General features: G+C 40.9%; 1 protein-coding gene across 2 annotated transcripts in view; it reads left to right on the top strand.

The window, feature by feature from the left end:
- The window catches only part of Fbh1 (F-box DNA helicase 1), a 35,209-nt gene that overhangs the window by 3,589 nt on the left and 16,883 nt on the right, over positions 1-14,737 (top strand). For both annotated transcript variants that reach the window (XM_027405114.2, XM_027405113.2), the window contains exons 2-7: positions 4,975-5,130; positions 6,925-7,526; positions 10,512-10,642; positions 10,747-10,882; positions 11,877-12,067; positions 14,221-14,313. In XM_027405114.2, coding sequence (XP_027260915.1) covers positions 4,975-5,130; positions 6,925-7,526; positions 10,512-10,642; positions 10,747-10,882; positions 11,877-12,067; positions 14,221-14,313 — 1,309 coding nt within the window. The remainder of the gene's footprint in view (positions 1-4,974; positions 5,131-6,924; positions 7,527-10,511; positions 10,643-10,746; positions 10,883-11,876; positions 12,068-14,220; positions 14,314-14,737) is intronic.

Here is a 14,737-nt window from a genome sequence, read left to right as displayed (position 1 = left end):
ATTTCTGTTACAGTTAATGTTTTCAGTATATTTGTTACCAACTATCTTTGGTTGTGATACATAGCAGTGTTCTCTCCAGTTAGGAACCTTGTACTAGGATCTTCTTCTTCAGTAATCAGCCTCTCCAGGAAGTCTAAGAAGTTAACTATCTTCATCATCTTGTTCATTTAGGTCTATAATCTGTAAGTTCCAGAGGGCTTTTAAAGTATGAGTAATAAAGATAATGGGATTATTTGGTGTCAATTTTAAGTAATCCTGGAATTATTAGCATAAAGTTGGTTGCAATAGCAAATAGCTCCAAACATGAAGTGACCTGATAGTAAACTTTATTTTTTTTTTAAAGAATTTATTTATTTATTGTGTATACAGCATTCTGCTCCCATATATATCTGCACACCAGAAGAGGGCACCAGGTCTCATAATGGATGGTTGTGAGCCACCATGTGGTTGCTGGGAATTGAACTCAGGACCTCTGGAAGAGCAGTCAGTGCTCTTAACCTCTGAGCCATCTCTCCAGCCCTGTAAACTTTATTTTTAAATCATATAACAATCTAAAATGGTTCCAGGTGGTGGTAGCTCATGGGTGTTTTTGTATGTATGTGTGTTTGGTGGAGGAGGTTCTTTTTAAAGCTCAGGCTGCTAGGAGAATTCTTCCCGTGGGTATCCTAAGAACAAAAAGTCATATCGTGTTCTAGAATATTGTAGTAGCATCCAGAGGAATCAGCCCATTTAACTTGGGGGGGGGAATGGGGGCAGAACTTGAAGGGGCATACATCCTTTTATGTGCCTGGTATTGCTAAGGGACCAGGCTTAAAGCGAGACCAGCTGCATCAGAAACAAGATGTGAAGAGGGTTTGTGCTAAGGAAGAGGAGAAATAAATAGCCTGGGCCACATAACTGGCATAATGCTGTTCTAACAGTTCTTAGCTCCTTCATTCTTGTGCCTTTGTTATGATTCTGCAAGCATTTAATCTTCTCCACAAGCATTTTAGATTCAAGTATATTTCATGAAATAAATACAAATAAAAAATGCACCTCTGTTCTTTCCCCATAACAGATCCTTTTGAGATCAAACATTTTTGATGTTTTCTTATATGTCCTCCTTTGAGGAGGTCTTTTGGGGAGGCTGAGGACCTGCTGTTGCCAAGTTCTCCATAAAAGTCATAGTGATGTAGAATTAGATTCCTGTACCACTTCTACCCTGCCTTGCTTTTCCTGCACTCATGTAGTGTTTACTAAGCATGCTCTGTTAGTCCTTTCAGATTCTATAACAAAAGGCCAAAGACTAGATAGTTTATAAATAGCAAAAATTTATTTTTTACAGTCTGGAAGCTGCAAAGTCCAAGATCAAACAGTTACCTGACTGGTGTCTTGTAAAGGATTGCTTCCTGGTTCATGGATGGTTGTCTTTTCACTGTGTTCTCAGGTGGATGAAGTAGCAACGGAACACTCTGACCTTCTTGTTTGCTTTTATTTTTGTGGTTTGAGGACTGAACCCAAGACTTTGCACATGGTGGACAGTTATTTTACTTTTACTTCTAAATAACATCTCTGACCCTTGGATTTTCTTTGATAGGGTTTTAATCCGGTTCATGGGGCTCCTCCCTTATGACCTAATGATCCAGGTTGCCTCCCCCCACCCCTTCTTGACAGGGTCTCATGGAGCTCCGGACAAACTTGAACTGACTTTGAGGCCAAGTCTGGCCTGCTGTCTCTACCTTCCAAATGCTGGGATTGCAAGCATGCACCTCCATACCTGACTAGTCCTGATTCTTAATAGCATAACACTGGTGGTTAGAATCTCAACATAAGAATTTGGGGAACACACGAGCATTCAGTCCCCAGGAATGTATTATGTTTCTGCCACTATGCTGCATGCAGAGGGTACAACAGTGGGAAAAGGCAGAGAATTTGCTTACCTTGGAGCAAATTTACATGTGTTTTTTATTCCTAGGCATATGATTAAGACATATGTGTGTTGATGGTCATTATCGATGCCTTAGCTTTCTCTTGATTAGTGCGTTGTTGTTAATTAGTTGATTGGAATGAAGCCATTCTTACCTGCTTTACAAAAATGTTCCAAGATTACTGCTAGATATGCATGTATACAGATGTAGAGGAATCCATTGACTTCTGTTTTGTATTGCTCAAGTTAGTCTATAAACCAGAGATTGTGTTGTAGATTTGGGTAGGCATCTGAATTCTTAACTGATGAACATGGTAATTGAGAATGCTTCTTTTCATTGATTTGCAGGAGCTTTCTATTATCTGACTTATTCCACTCAGCTAAGCATGTGACTGGCCACATGGTGCTAGATCATATAAATTGAGTAATGCTTATCTTCTTGGTGATTTTATTCATGAGAGCATCTCCATCCAGGCCAATTTATGTGAGATATCTTCTGACTAGTGGTAACTATTGTCTGATATCATCAGTTATGATTAGACACACTGTGCATGTCAGCTTTGAAGCAGTTAGATGTTTTGAGAGTTAAGCAGAGACTCCTATTGTGGGTCTCAGGGTCAGTTGACTTGGAAGTTAGAGGCTAGCAGCTGTCCTTGGAGTGACCATGGCCCAGATGTGTTTGTACTTGGGAAAGCCTCTTGTAGGTTTCCTTCTTACAGCCAAAATAATAATTGGGTTTGTGTATAATCTGCAAGGGTCTGAACAGGAAAGGTAAAATTTCAATTCTCATTACAACAAAAACAGTATTGTGTGTGTCTGTGTAAATGTGAGTGTGTACATGCCATGGCAGGCATGTACGGAGTGCATGTGGAGGTCAAAGGACAGGTGTGAAGAGCTTCCTTTCATCTTCCACCTTGGGTTCTGGGGATAGACCTCAGTTTGTCAGGCTTACATGACAAGTGTTTTTGATTTTTTGAGACAGGGTTTCTCTGTGTAGCTCTGTAGACCAGGCTGGCCTTGAACTCACAGAGATCTGCCTGCCTCTGCCTCTCAAATGCTGGGATTAAAGGCGTGTGCCACCACCGCCTGGTTTATGAAATGTTTTTAATCCACCGAGTAATCTCACCTGTCATCAAGTCTTTTAAAATAATGAGAATTTCCATTTTGTTACTCTCATTTTGTTTGAATATAAACAAATTCAAACTTTTTAAATATAGAAAAAAATTAACTGTCTTGCTTCCTTACGGGTGAATATATTTTGGTGTTTAGTGAACAGAGATTTCAACAAAAACAGTGTATTTGCAAAACTGAAATTGAAAAGATTTTTTTTTTTTTTTGAGATAGGGTCTCACTATAACCCTGACTGACCTGGAGCTCACTATGTAGTCTAGGTTGTCCTTGAACTCATCGAATCCTATCCTGAGTACTGGGATTAAACATGTGATTTTGTTTTAAGTATGTGACTGAGACTTATTGCTTGCTGTTGTTTAAGGCATTTCTAGGAACACAGGAACAGTAGATTGGCCACAGTTGGGCTGCCTTGTACTTCCTGTCTATATTTCCACATTTTATTCAAGTTAGATAAGCTTTGCTAAATACAAGTAGGTGGGTAACTTTGCATATGATTTTGATTTTCTCTGTGTGTTTTCTCATTAATCAGTAGCACCTCTATGATAAAAGTTAAATGTCCTAAGTTAGAACTACCCAGTACTTCCTTCATGAGAGTCATGTTGTGTATATTCAGTTGCAGTGCATGTGTGTATTCAGTCACAGTGCCTAACATGGTAGTGCTATGTCTTCTGAATTGAGATAGTCATAAGGTCTCCATCGTCTTTTTAGGAAGTCCTGGAGGACTATTAGTGTGTATGGAAATAATTTTTTAGATGTCTTACAGTATTCATGGAGTATAATTTTTAAAAACTTATATTAAAACTTCAAAGAATTAACTGCAATTGGGATGGTGATTTCACAACTGGCTGGATACTGAGCAGGAGTAGTCTTAGAAAGCATGATCTGTAGTTATACTCAGTATTTTATCTTTTGAAACCCAGGGCCTTATTATATGTATCTTCTGAATGCACGTGCATGCATGTGTATGTATGTATGTATGTCTCCTGGCACATGCACACACACACACACACACACACACACACACATGAATTCACAGAAGCCAGAAGTTGATAGTGGATGTCTCACTTATCACTCTCTATCTTACTTTGTAATAAAGGGTCTTTCACTGAACCTAGAGTTTGCCGATTCGGCTAGACAGGCTGGCCAGTGAGCTCTGGGGGTCCTCCTGTTTTAGCCTCCCCAGGTGAGATCCACAGCCCCTAAGCTGATGTGCCCATTTTTTTTTTTTTTTTTATACATGGGTTCTAGGATATGAACTCAAGTCCTCATACTTGTCTTTTTAAAAGTTGCAATTTAAAAGAAGTAGTTTAAGTCATTCCTTTGATAGAAAGTAAACTAAAAATTTTCATTTTGGCTGACAGGAGGATCTCTGAGTTCTAGGCTAGCCAAGGTAACCTGGGAAGTCCCTATCTCCAAACAAAAAGCAAGCAAGCAAGCAAACAAACAAAAACCCCAAATTTTTATTTTATTTTAATATTTTTGTTTTTTTGAGACAGGGTTTCTCTGTGTAGCTTTGGAGCCTGTCCTGAAATTTGCTCTGTAGACCAGGCTGGCCTCAAACTCACGGAGATCCTCCTGCCTCTGCCTTCCGAGTGTTGGGAAAGGCATGCACCAACATCTCCCAGCCTAAGTTTTTATTTTTAAAATAAAGTTATAGCCAGCTCTTAATTTTCTGTGGTTGTTATAGAAATGTGGCTTAAATGAAGGCTGGGAAAGTTGCTAAGTCTGTTATCCATTAATGGCGACTTCTTTTGTATAACATCCTTTCACTCCTTAAGGCCTCTTCCCTGTACCCTCTACAGACTCCAAATTAGTGTGGTGTTCTTCAAAATCAGTCCTCAGTGTATTCCTATAACTTGAGTGTAATTCACTGGCTAGTGTCTGTCTGTGTTTGGGAGTAACTAGTAAGTATACCACTTCTTCTCATTCCAAAACAGTGAGACGATTCAAGCGGAAACATCTTACAGCAGTTGACTGCCAGCATTTGGCCTGGACACATTTGGCCTCGACTCAGCCCTTCAGTCAGAGATGGACAAACAGAGACCCAAACCATGGCCTCTATCCTAGACTCAGAACAAAAGGAGGCAATAGGGGTATGTCTTCAAAAAAGTATCTTCTTTTTCAAAATCTGTAGTTGGTGTGAACTTTGAATGTCTTCTAGTTTCATTCATACAAGTATTTGTAAATGTCATTGCTTAGTTTTCCAGACCTGTTAAAACAGGTTGACACATTCATTATTTGTATGTTTTCCATGGAAATTCTGTCCTTCTATAATGTTAGAGCCCAAGAGACCCTGTCAGCATCCATAATTATAAAGTAGTAAAAGACACAGACCACTGTCACTGTTCCACCAGTCACCCAGTCTGCAAGCATCTTGGCTAGCCTGTTAGGAGGTCCACAGGGTCAGTATTTTCCTTTAGAATGTTCCTGCCTGTGGTGGTGCTTTTTCTTTTGGTTGTTGTATATAGGACTGGTTGTTGAACCTAGAATTCTATGTGTTCTACCAGGAGCTACATCCCCACTCTTTCTGATTTTTGTCTTGAGATGAGCTCTCACTAAACTTCTCATCCTCCTCCTCAGCCTCCAGAGTAACTGGCTCACAGGCCTGTGTTTCCCCCAGAGATTCACCAATTGTGCCCTTGCTTCTTGGTACCTGGTCTGTCCAATAAGCCTAATATAATACCCTTGAACATGACAATCTTCTACCATGTCACACAGAGTCCTAGAATCTGTTAACATGCTTCCCTGATACTGTAATGGACTCATTCTCACACCAGCTGACAGGCTTGGGTTTTGTTTGTTTGTTTTTGGTTTTTTATTTAAAAACTCTATTTTTTTTTAATTGGCATAAGTCTCATACTTAATTCTAAGTTCTGAAGTTCAGTTTGCCTTTTGTGGATAAGCCAATTTCTCTCGTATCTTGTTAGTTCCTTGGGTCTCTGATGCTGAGTGCGTAGTGGTGTTTTCACTTGTGGTGTGACTGACTGACTTTGGCAATTAAGAAGAATCTGGATTTAGCCAGCCCTTACTGGTGTGAGACCCTGTCTTTCCTATTGCTCTGGAAGCAATTATAATTGATATCCTTCTCCCTGATATGCCATTAATTTCATGTCTGTTAATCCATTTAAAGGCTAATTCTGATTTCAATCCATTCTCTTTCTTTCTAAGGTAAGAATTTTGGCTTTACCATTTAGAAAGGAACCATGTATATTGTTGTACATTGATACTTTATTTAGAAAAAGCTGTAGTGATTTCTGAGATCACCATTGTTTGGGCTCTGACTTGGAAGGTATTAAGGTCTGGGAATGTCACTTCGTAGTCCTCTCAAAAGTAGATGTACGTAGTAAATGCTGATTTGAGTACGTGTGAAGAAGAGACTGGGTGTCATGCTAATACAATGAGAAAATTCCGGTTTAAAAGTGACAGATTATAGTAGGAAATAAAAATAAATTAAACTTATTTGAATGGTCAGATGAAGAATAGACACTTCTGGGCCTGAAAAAACATATTTTTTTCTGCTCATACAAACTTAGAATTGCTATTGTAGGTACAAGCCAGAAAGCTGCACTGGGTCTGGGATGTGAATGTGAGAGCCATTTCTTTTGCCCACTCCGGTGTGCAGTGTGTGGCATCTGACCTTATGCGTATATATGTTTGCATCATAGAGTGTTGGTCAATGGACATCAGTTGTCTCTTTCTTAATTTGTATGATTATTTTTGTATTAGCTATTTATTAATATGACCATCTGACCCATAAGCACACTAGAGTTTCTTTCCCGTTAATATAGGTAAGTTGATAATCTTATTTGGGTCTACTGTATGTCAATAGCCATTGATTTTTTTTTTTTTTTTTCCTTTTCTGTTCTGTTTGGGTTCTCTCTACACAGGTCAAGGATGTCAGAGACTTATTACTGAGTTCTTCCTAGCTGGCCACCAGCGTTGTACCAATGACATGGCCAAAAGCAATTCTGTTGGCCGGAACAGCTGTCAGGACTCTGAGGGTGATATGATTTTTCCTGCAGAGAGCAGTTGTACTTTGCCTCAGGACGATAATAGAGAAGTGAGGCTGGGCTCATCAGGATCTGCTCTTCCTGCCAGGAAACGATCTCGTTCCTTTGAGGAAGAGAGCAATAAAACGGCAGAGGCCAGCCAGTGGGATGGAGTTACTAAGAAGACTCCACGCCATCGTTTGCTCTCATCATGTACAAGGCTTAGGGAGGCCAAGCAAGAAGCAGAGGATGGTTTGTCACAGTGCTTTACAGAGTCTAGAGAACCTGGCCGAGACATTGAAGACATTGGTCCTGATCCCTTTCCTGACTCATACTATGGGCTTCTTGGAACTTTGCCTTGCCAAGAGGTACCCAGCCACATTTGTAGGCTGCCTAATGAAGTCCTGAGGCACATCTTCGCCTTCCTCCCAGTGGAAGACCTCTACTGGAACCTCAGCTTGGTGTGCCACCTTTGGAGGGAAATAATCAGTGACCCACTGGTAAGTGAAGTGCTCAGGCCTTGAGCAGCATACAGATTAGCTTTACTTAGTGCAGATTTCTGAGGAGAGGACCTTTTCAAAGTGGTGGTTTCCGTTTGCTTCATGAATAAAGTACAAACTCCTTAGGCATCTGGGCCATCCAAGCTTGTCCTGACGAACCTTCCAAATCACTTCTCGCAGTTCTGTTTTCTCTCTGAAGCACATGATTTGCTATACCCAGGTCATACACTGCATATTTGGGCCACCACGTGATGTAATTCCCCCATGCCACTTAGAGAAAGGTCACCATACCTTACTTGTTGCCATCTCACTTGTTCGTCAAAGCTTATCAGTTGTAGGAACTATGCCTTCCCATTCTGTCCCATTGAAGTTCATCACTTCCTTTTCAATATTATAGCAATTGATACCTCTGGTGGTGTAATTATGTTACTGTATTCGGTTTTAGTAACCCATTCTCTTCCATGGCTTTTTTCTCTTCCCTGTTTGAATCATTTAATATTTATGTTTTCTGTGCACAGAACGGGCAGAGGGACTGCCTGTTTTTTTGCCTTTTCTACTTTTTTGTACAATCATGCTGGGGAAAGTACTTTTGTTCAGACTCTCCTCTGTCCATCAGGGAGGTAGTTTAGTTGCTCCCTGTAGAATTGTCATTATTCTTTTGTTTTTCTTGGCTCTTGATCATCTTTTTTGTTTGTATTTTCTCAACATGATACTGTTTATGGTAAGCTTAGTCTTCAGACCACTCCTCTGAATATTTTCTTTGTACATTCATTACACTCTTGACTTTCTCTTTTTCTTGTGGTGATCTAAACACTATCAATAGCATTTATGGTACAATTCAGTATGTTATTTTGTAGCACAGTGACAACTGCCCAGCTGCTAAATGCAGCCTTCACACTAAACCTCAAAGTTTTAGATCTCAGAGATCCATGAGCTGAATTTTGTACAGCCTCAAACAGGAAAGCTAAGTACAAAAGATGTTGGGAGAAGTTTCATGTCACTTTAGCATTCTACTGTAGGGTTTTACTTAGTTCCTGAGAAATGTTTTTATGACTTTAGATGTGAACCTTGTTTGCTCATACTGTTTCTGTCAACTACATGGCAAACTTTCTTGTGTGAGCTGAGTCCTGGTGGTGGGGTTAAATAACGGTTTTTTGTTTGCCAAGATTTCTTGGGACCACATCCAAGCTTGCACTTCCCTCCCAAAATGTTAACAGCAATGCCACTCGGATCATCAGCAACAGCAATGCATGTCTTTATTTTCAGTAGTCTGCCATGGCTTGCAGGTTCTTGTAGCATCTATGTCTGGCTCTCATGTTACAACAGTGTTGGCCTCACCAAAGGAATTTGGCTCCTTTCCCTTCTCTTCAGTCTTTTGGCAGAGTGTGAGGCATGCTGGTGTTGATTGTTCATTAAATGTTCTGTAGGATTCCCCAGGGAAGCCATCTGGTCCTAGGCTTCTTTATGATGGAAGTTTGGATTTTTGATTCTATTTCTTTACTAATTATCATTCTGTTTAAATTTTCTATTTCTATTATTCAGACTTGGTAGGATGTGTGTTTCTAGGAATTTATCTATTTTTTCCCCTTTGTAGTCCTTTTAGTTCTATGGCATTCATTTTAATGTTCCTTTTTCTTAGTTGATCTAGCTAAGGGCTGTTATTAATATCATTACTGTTATTATTGCTGTTTTCAGGCAGTCTCTTTATGCATTCCGGACTACCTTCCAATTCTTTATTCTCCTGTTTTCACCTCTCCATCTCTGGTTATAGATGTGCCCTGCTGTGTCCAGTTCTGCTCTACCCTTTGTAATTTCCTTCCTTCTGCTGGTTTTGAGTTGAGGTCCATTTTTGTTGTTCTTTGAGGTGTGAAGGTAGTTTGTTCTTTCAGATCTTTTTCAGTGCTAGGGATTGAACCTATGCCTTGCACTTTCTAGGCAAATTCTCTACCTTTGACATTCTAACAAATGCTCAGTCCTTCTCTGTTGTAAAAAGAAACATTTTAACTGTAAGCTTGCTGACCAGCACTGTTTTCACACTGTCTCCTAAGTTTTGCTGCCTTGTGTCTTTGTTTTCACCTGTCTTAGGGTACTTTCTTTGTGATTTCTTCTTTGACCCATTGGTTATTCCAGGGGTGCACTGTGTAGCCAGATGCACTGATAGATGCCTGTATCCCAACACTAGGTAGGTGGTGGTAGGAGGATCATGAATTCAATACCAGCCTCAGCTATACATAATTAGTACCAGGCCAGCCTCAGTTACATTACTATGTACACCTCATCTCAAGAACAGGAATGCCTGCCCGATTTAAGTTATAGGTAGCATAGGTTCTCATGTTGTTACTGAAAAGATTCGTGGTATAACTTCAGCCATTTTAATTGATTGACTGGCTTATGACTCCGGATGTGATCCAGTGTGGAGAATGTTCATGGGGCTTGGGATGAGATTGGATTTTGCTCCTGTTGGATTGAGCATCTGTATGGATCTGTTAGGTTCAGTAGTCTGTAGTGTGTTCAAATCCAGCATCTCTTTACACATCTCTGCCAAATATTTCTTCATTCAGTTCTGTCAGTGTTTGTTTCGTATCTGTATACTCTAGTAGATGGTGTTACTCTCTATGTTGTCACATTTTGGTGAAGATGTCACTGTGTAGCATTATCATTCCATCATGCCTTCCTTTGTGTCATGTAACAGTTGACTTAAGGTGAGTATGGCTTTTGGAACTTGGAAGTGCTGCTCACCTGGTACTTCAGATAAGAAAACCAAGTGCTAGCTTTTCCTAGCTCCTGTGACATTTGTATTAGAGCCAAGACCAAGGCCCAGTTGTCCTAGTTTCCAACTCAAGCAGACAGTTTCTCCCTGGTCTGCCCAGCTTTGGATTGGGAGCTGTATTTGCTTTGTATTTGGTAGGTTTTCTTTGTTGGTGTCTCAGTCTTTCTAAGAATCATGGCCTGGATGTTATTTCGTTTTGTTTTTCAACTACATAGTTCATTCCTTGGAAAAAGCTGTATCATCGATACTTGATAAATGAAGAGCAGGCTGTCAGCAAAGTGGATGGCATTCTCTTGAGCCATGGCATAGAAAAGGACTCGGACTTATGTGTGCTGAACCTCATCCGGTGAGTGTCTTTCTTCCAGTTTGTGAGACAGTTTTCAAAGTCCTTTCTCATGTCTTTCCTCACGATTGTCTTCCTTCTGGACTCATTTCCTGAGCCTTTTACAGATACACAGCCACTACCAAATGTTCCCCAAGTGTAGACCCTGAGAGGGTGCTGTGGAGCCTGAGGGATCACCCTCTGCTTTTGGAGGCTGAGGCGTGCATGCGCCAACAACTACCTGACCTCTATGCATCTGCTGGGGTATGTGAACTGAGAGGTTGTGGGGTTACTTTGGGGGATGGTGACATCATTTCTCACTGGAAGTCTGTTGCTGATTAAGATTAATTGAAGATAATATATATATTCAAAAATGTTTTTAAAGTTTTTTTTTTTTTATTTATTATGCATAGAGTCTTCTGCCTGCATGCCAGCAGAGGGCACCAGATCTCATTCAAGGTGGTTGTGAGACACTATATGGTTGCGGGGGAATTGAACTCAGGAGCTTTGGAAGAAGAGTCAGTGCTCTTAACTGCTGAGCCATCTCTCCAGCCCAATATTCAAATTTTTGATTGAATCTCTGAATAGCATTAATCTTGTTAATGATCTATTTGGAGAAATAAAAGGCCCTATTTTCAGCTTCTTGAATGCTAGTTATCTAGTCTCTGAACACTTGGAGTGATAGGGTTTCTTTATGATAGCCATTTATATTTTAAAAATAATATAAGCCAGACAGTAGTAGCACACACCCTTAATTCTAGCAGAGGCAGGTGGATCTCTGAGTTTGAGGCCAGCCTGGTGTACAGAGCAAATTCCAGAAGAGCCAGGGCTAAACAGACAAACCCTATCTCAAAAACAACAACAAAACAAAACAAAAGCAGACCCAACCCAATATATGCATTTATATATATATTTTTATGTAGATAGGTCCACACATGAGTATAGGAGCTTGTGGAGGTCTGAAGAGATCCCCTGGAACTGGAGTTACAGGCGGTTGTGAGCTGCCATGTAGGTGCTGACCCTAGGTCCTGGACAAGAACAGCAAATGCTCTTAATCACTGAGCCATTTCTCTAGCCCTTGAGGTGGCTCTCTCCTTGTTGATACATTGGGTAATTTGAAAGAGGCAGAAAGATTAAATGTCTTACTATAGATTCACAGTAAAATAAGATGCTGGAAATGTCTATCAGTTTCCTCACTAGTTTCCAGATTGTGGCTGAGTCTAGCTTCTCCTCCTATCCTGTATACCTCTCTTTGAAGGGCATTAACGTCTGGGCCTTGGTGGCTGTCATGGTGCTCCTCTCCAGCTGCGTGAACGACATCCAGCATCTGCTCTTCTGCCTCAGGAGACCCAGCTCCACAGTGACCATGCCAGATGTCACCGAGACCTTATACTGCATAGCTGTGCTCCTTTATGCCATGAGGGAGAAGGGGATTAACATCAGCAATAGGTAACACCCTGGAAAGGAGCTGCTATGATAAATCACAATGCCCTAGACTTGTCCTAGCGCCTCCTTTCTCCCTGTGTAGTGTGTAAGGGGACTGGGCTGTGGAAATGCAATTCCAAGTGCTTTGTGAATATCATCTGCTGGTCAACTAAGATTTCTTCACATAGTTTCTATGTTCTTGGGTGTTGAAGCTAGAGGTGAAGGTGAAATGCCTCACAGTACTCACACCTGGCTACATATTTCTAGGAAAACGTTAGCATTTTTTTTTTTTTCTCCCTTGCTCACTTTTGGAGCGGACTATAGTGGGAGTCTTAATGACTGTGTCTTCTTAATATAAGAAAGGCCTAGAGTGTTGGTTGCTCATTCACCATTATCTTGACAGTGATAAAGTATGCAAAGATAAATAGCAAGCTGGAAATTGTCCAGGCACAAGAGAGTCCACTGTGAAAATACTTAACATTGCCTGTGCAGTGTAAGAAGACAGGCAGTGCATAAGCACACAGCCGCCTTAGGGAATGTGTGTTGTAATGGGAGTGGAGCAGAGCTCTGTGAGAGGGCAGTGGGGATCATTGTTTTAGATGGAATGAGCAAACACTTCTCTGAGGAAGTCTGAATGTCAAAGAGGAACCTCCATTTGGAGGTATGAGAAAGAGCATTTTAAGAGAAAGAAGAGGTAAGTTAAGGACCCAAAGTTGGAATTAATTTGATAAATACCAGGAAAGTTCAGTGAGGCAGAGTGCATTGAATATGGGAGAAGCTAGTGCAAGATTATGAGAGATGTCTGGGGACCAGGGGAGGGCAGATCTTTAAAATCCTGAGTATGGGTGGTATATATGGAATGGCCTGCCCTTTCATCTGAAGTGGTGAAGACAGGCAGCCATCATGCATCCAGTTCTAGAGAGGTAGAAACCCAGAGGGTTTCATCTCTAGGAAAAGACTGACCCCTGCGATTAGTGAGCCCCTAGAGAAACACAGCAGTGACCTCATCATCCTTGGTAAGGTAGTACAGAACAATTCTGTGTGTTTATGGACACTATAACAGTACCATAAACCAGGTTGTTTAAGCCACAGACATTTGCTTTCTTGCCCTTTTGGAGGCTGGAGATCCAAGAACAAGGTGGGGAAGATTGGGTTCCTAGTGAGTCATCTTCTCTGTATCCCAGGAAGAGAGAGATGGAAGCAGGGGAGACAGAACACTTGACATTGTGTCTCTTCTTTTAAAAATGAGTTCGAGTGGATCATGGCTGTAGCTTTGTAACTGCACTGAATCATAATTCTCTCCTTCCTTCCTTTCTTTCAGCAGTCCTTTTATGGTATTAGGGCTTCAGCTTTTGAATTTCAGGAGGGGCATATAGTTCAGTCCATAGTAGTGTGGTATGTTGCTCTGGTTGTATGTCCAGCCCCTGAAATGTTATTAAAGGTATCTTTTTTCACCAAAAAGAGTGATGCTTTGAGATCAGCTCTTCACTCTGGAGTGGAGCAGAGCACTTGATTGGGGAATTAGTGTTCCAGGCTGCTGAATGTGGGCTCCGTGTACACATTTGAGGTTTTGGAGCTGCTTTGGGTGGACTGAGTTTGTTAATGTCTCGTTCCTCTATTGTCATCTTTGGTCCCCTTTAGCTCTTCTGTCATCTTGTCTTTGGTGTTCTTGTCTTACTAGCCAAGAAACACCTTTCCTTTGGAACTTTTAAAGGGGAATGTTATTCATGGTTCTAAACCAATGTCACCAGGCAGAAGAGCAACTGGGATTCAGAAAGATGGCCTTAAGCTTGGCAGTAAGATTGTATTATTTAAGCAGGGTTCACATTGCTAGAAGTGGTGTTTATGCCTGCTTTCCAGTGGATCTTCTATTCTGTTGATTGCTTGCCTCTTAAGATCCCGGGGTAGTACTCATGTTCCCTCAAGAGTGTGTCCTGGTCTCCTCTGTTTGATGGTACACATAGAAGAGACAGTGCCTGTTTCTTAGAATGGGCATTCCCAGAAGGGCTTTTGTCAGCTACAGAAACTGAAGTCTTTTCTTTAAATTTTTTTCAACAAAATGTAATAGGAATATTCTTTTTGGAAATGATAAGGAGTTGGAATACATCCAAGGGAAAATGAGATAGATTATGACTTAAATTTGAAAGTCTCTAAACCTACTTTTTCCCCCCCATTAGGATTCACTACAACATTTTCTATTGCCTATATCTTCAGGAGAATTCCTGTACTCAGGCCACCAAAGTTAAAGAGGAGCCATCTGTCTGGCCAGGGTATGTACACTTTATATGTGGGTGTCTGCTTGCTCTTCTGTTCCTTTTTGAGACAAAGTCTCAATGTGTAACCCAGGCTTGTTTTGAACTCAAATAATTCACACTCCTCCTGCCTCTGCTTCCTGAGTGCTGGGATTACAGACATGAACCAAATGCTGGCTTGACTTCCTTTCTTGACTCTTTTTTGTGTGAGGACAAGAGGTGTTTTGCTTTGACACTTTATTGAGACATGATTTACATTGTGTAAAGTTCACCCATTTGGAGTTTGGTGGGTTTTAGTATATTTAGTAGCACCTTGACCTAGTTTCAGAACATTCAGCACCACCCCACTTTAACCCCCCCACATACACACACACACAGGGGAGGTATATTGGGGGTCTACTGTTGTGTATCCAGTTTGCTTCTTTGGTTTTTGGACTGGCCA

Source organism: Cricetulus griseus, chromosome 3 (assembly GCF_003668045.3).
Source record: "Cricetulus griseus strain 17A/GY chromosome 3, alternate assembly CriGri-PICRH-1.0, whole genome shotgun sequence".
Classification (NCBI taxonomy): domain Eukaryota; kingdom Metazoa; phylum Chordata; class Mammalia; order Rodentia; family Cricetidae; genus Cricetulus; species Cricetulus griseus.
This window is presented reverse-complemented; position numbering and strand designations above follow the sequence as displayed.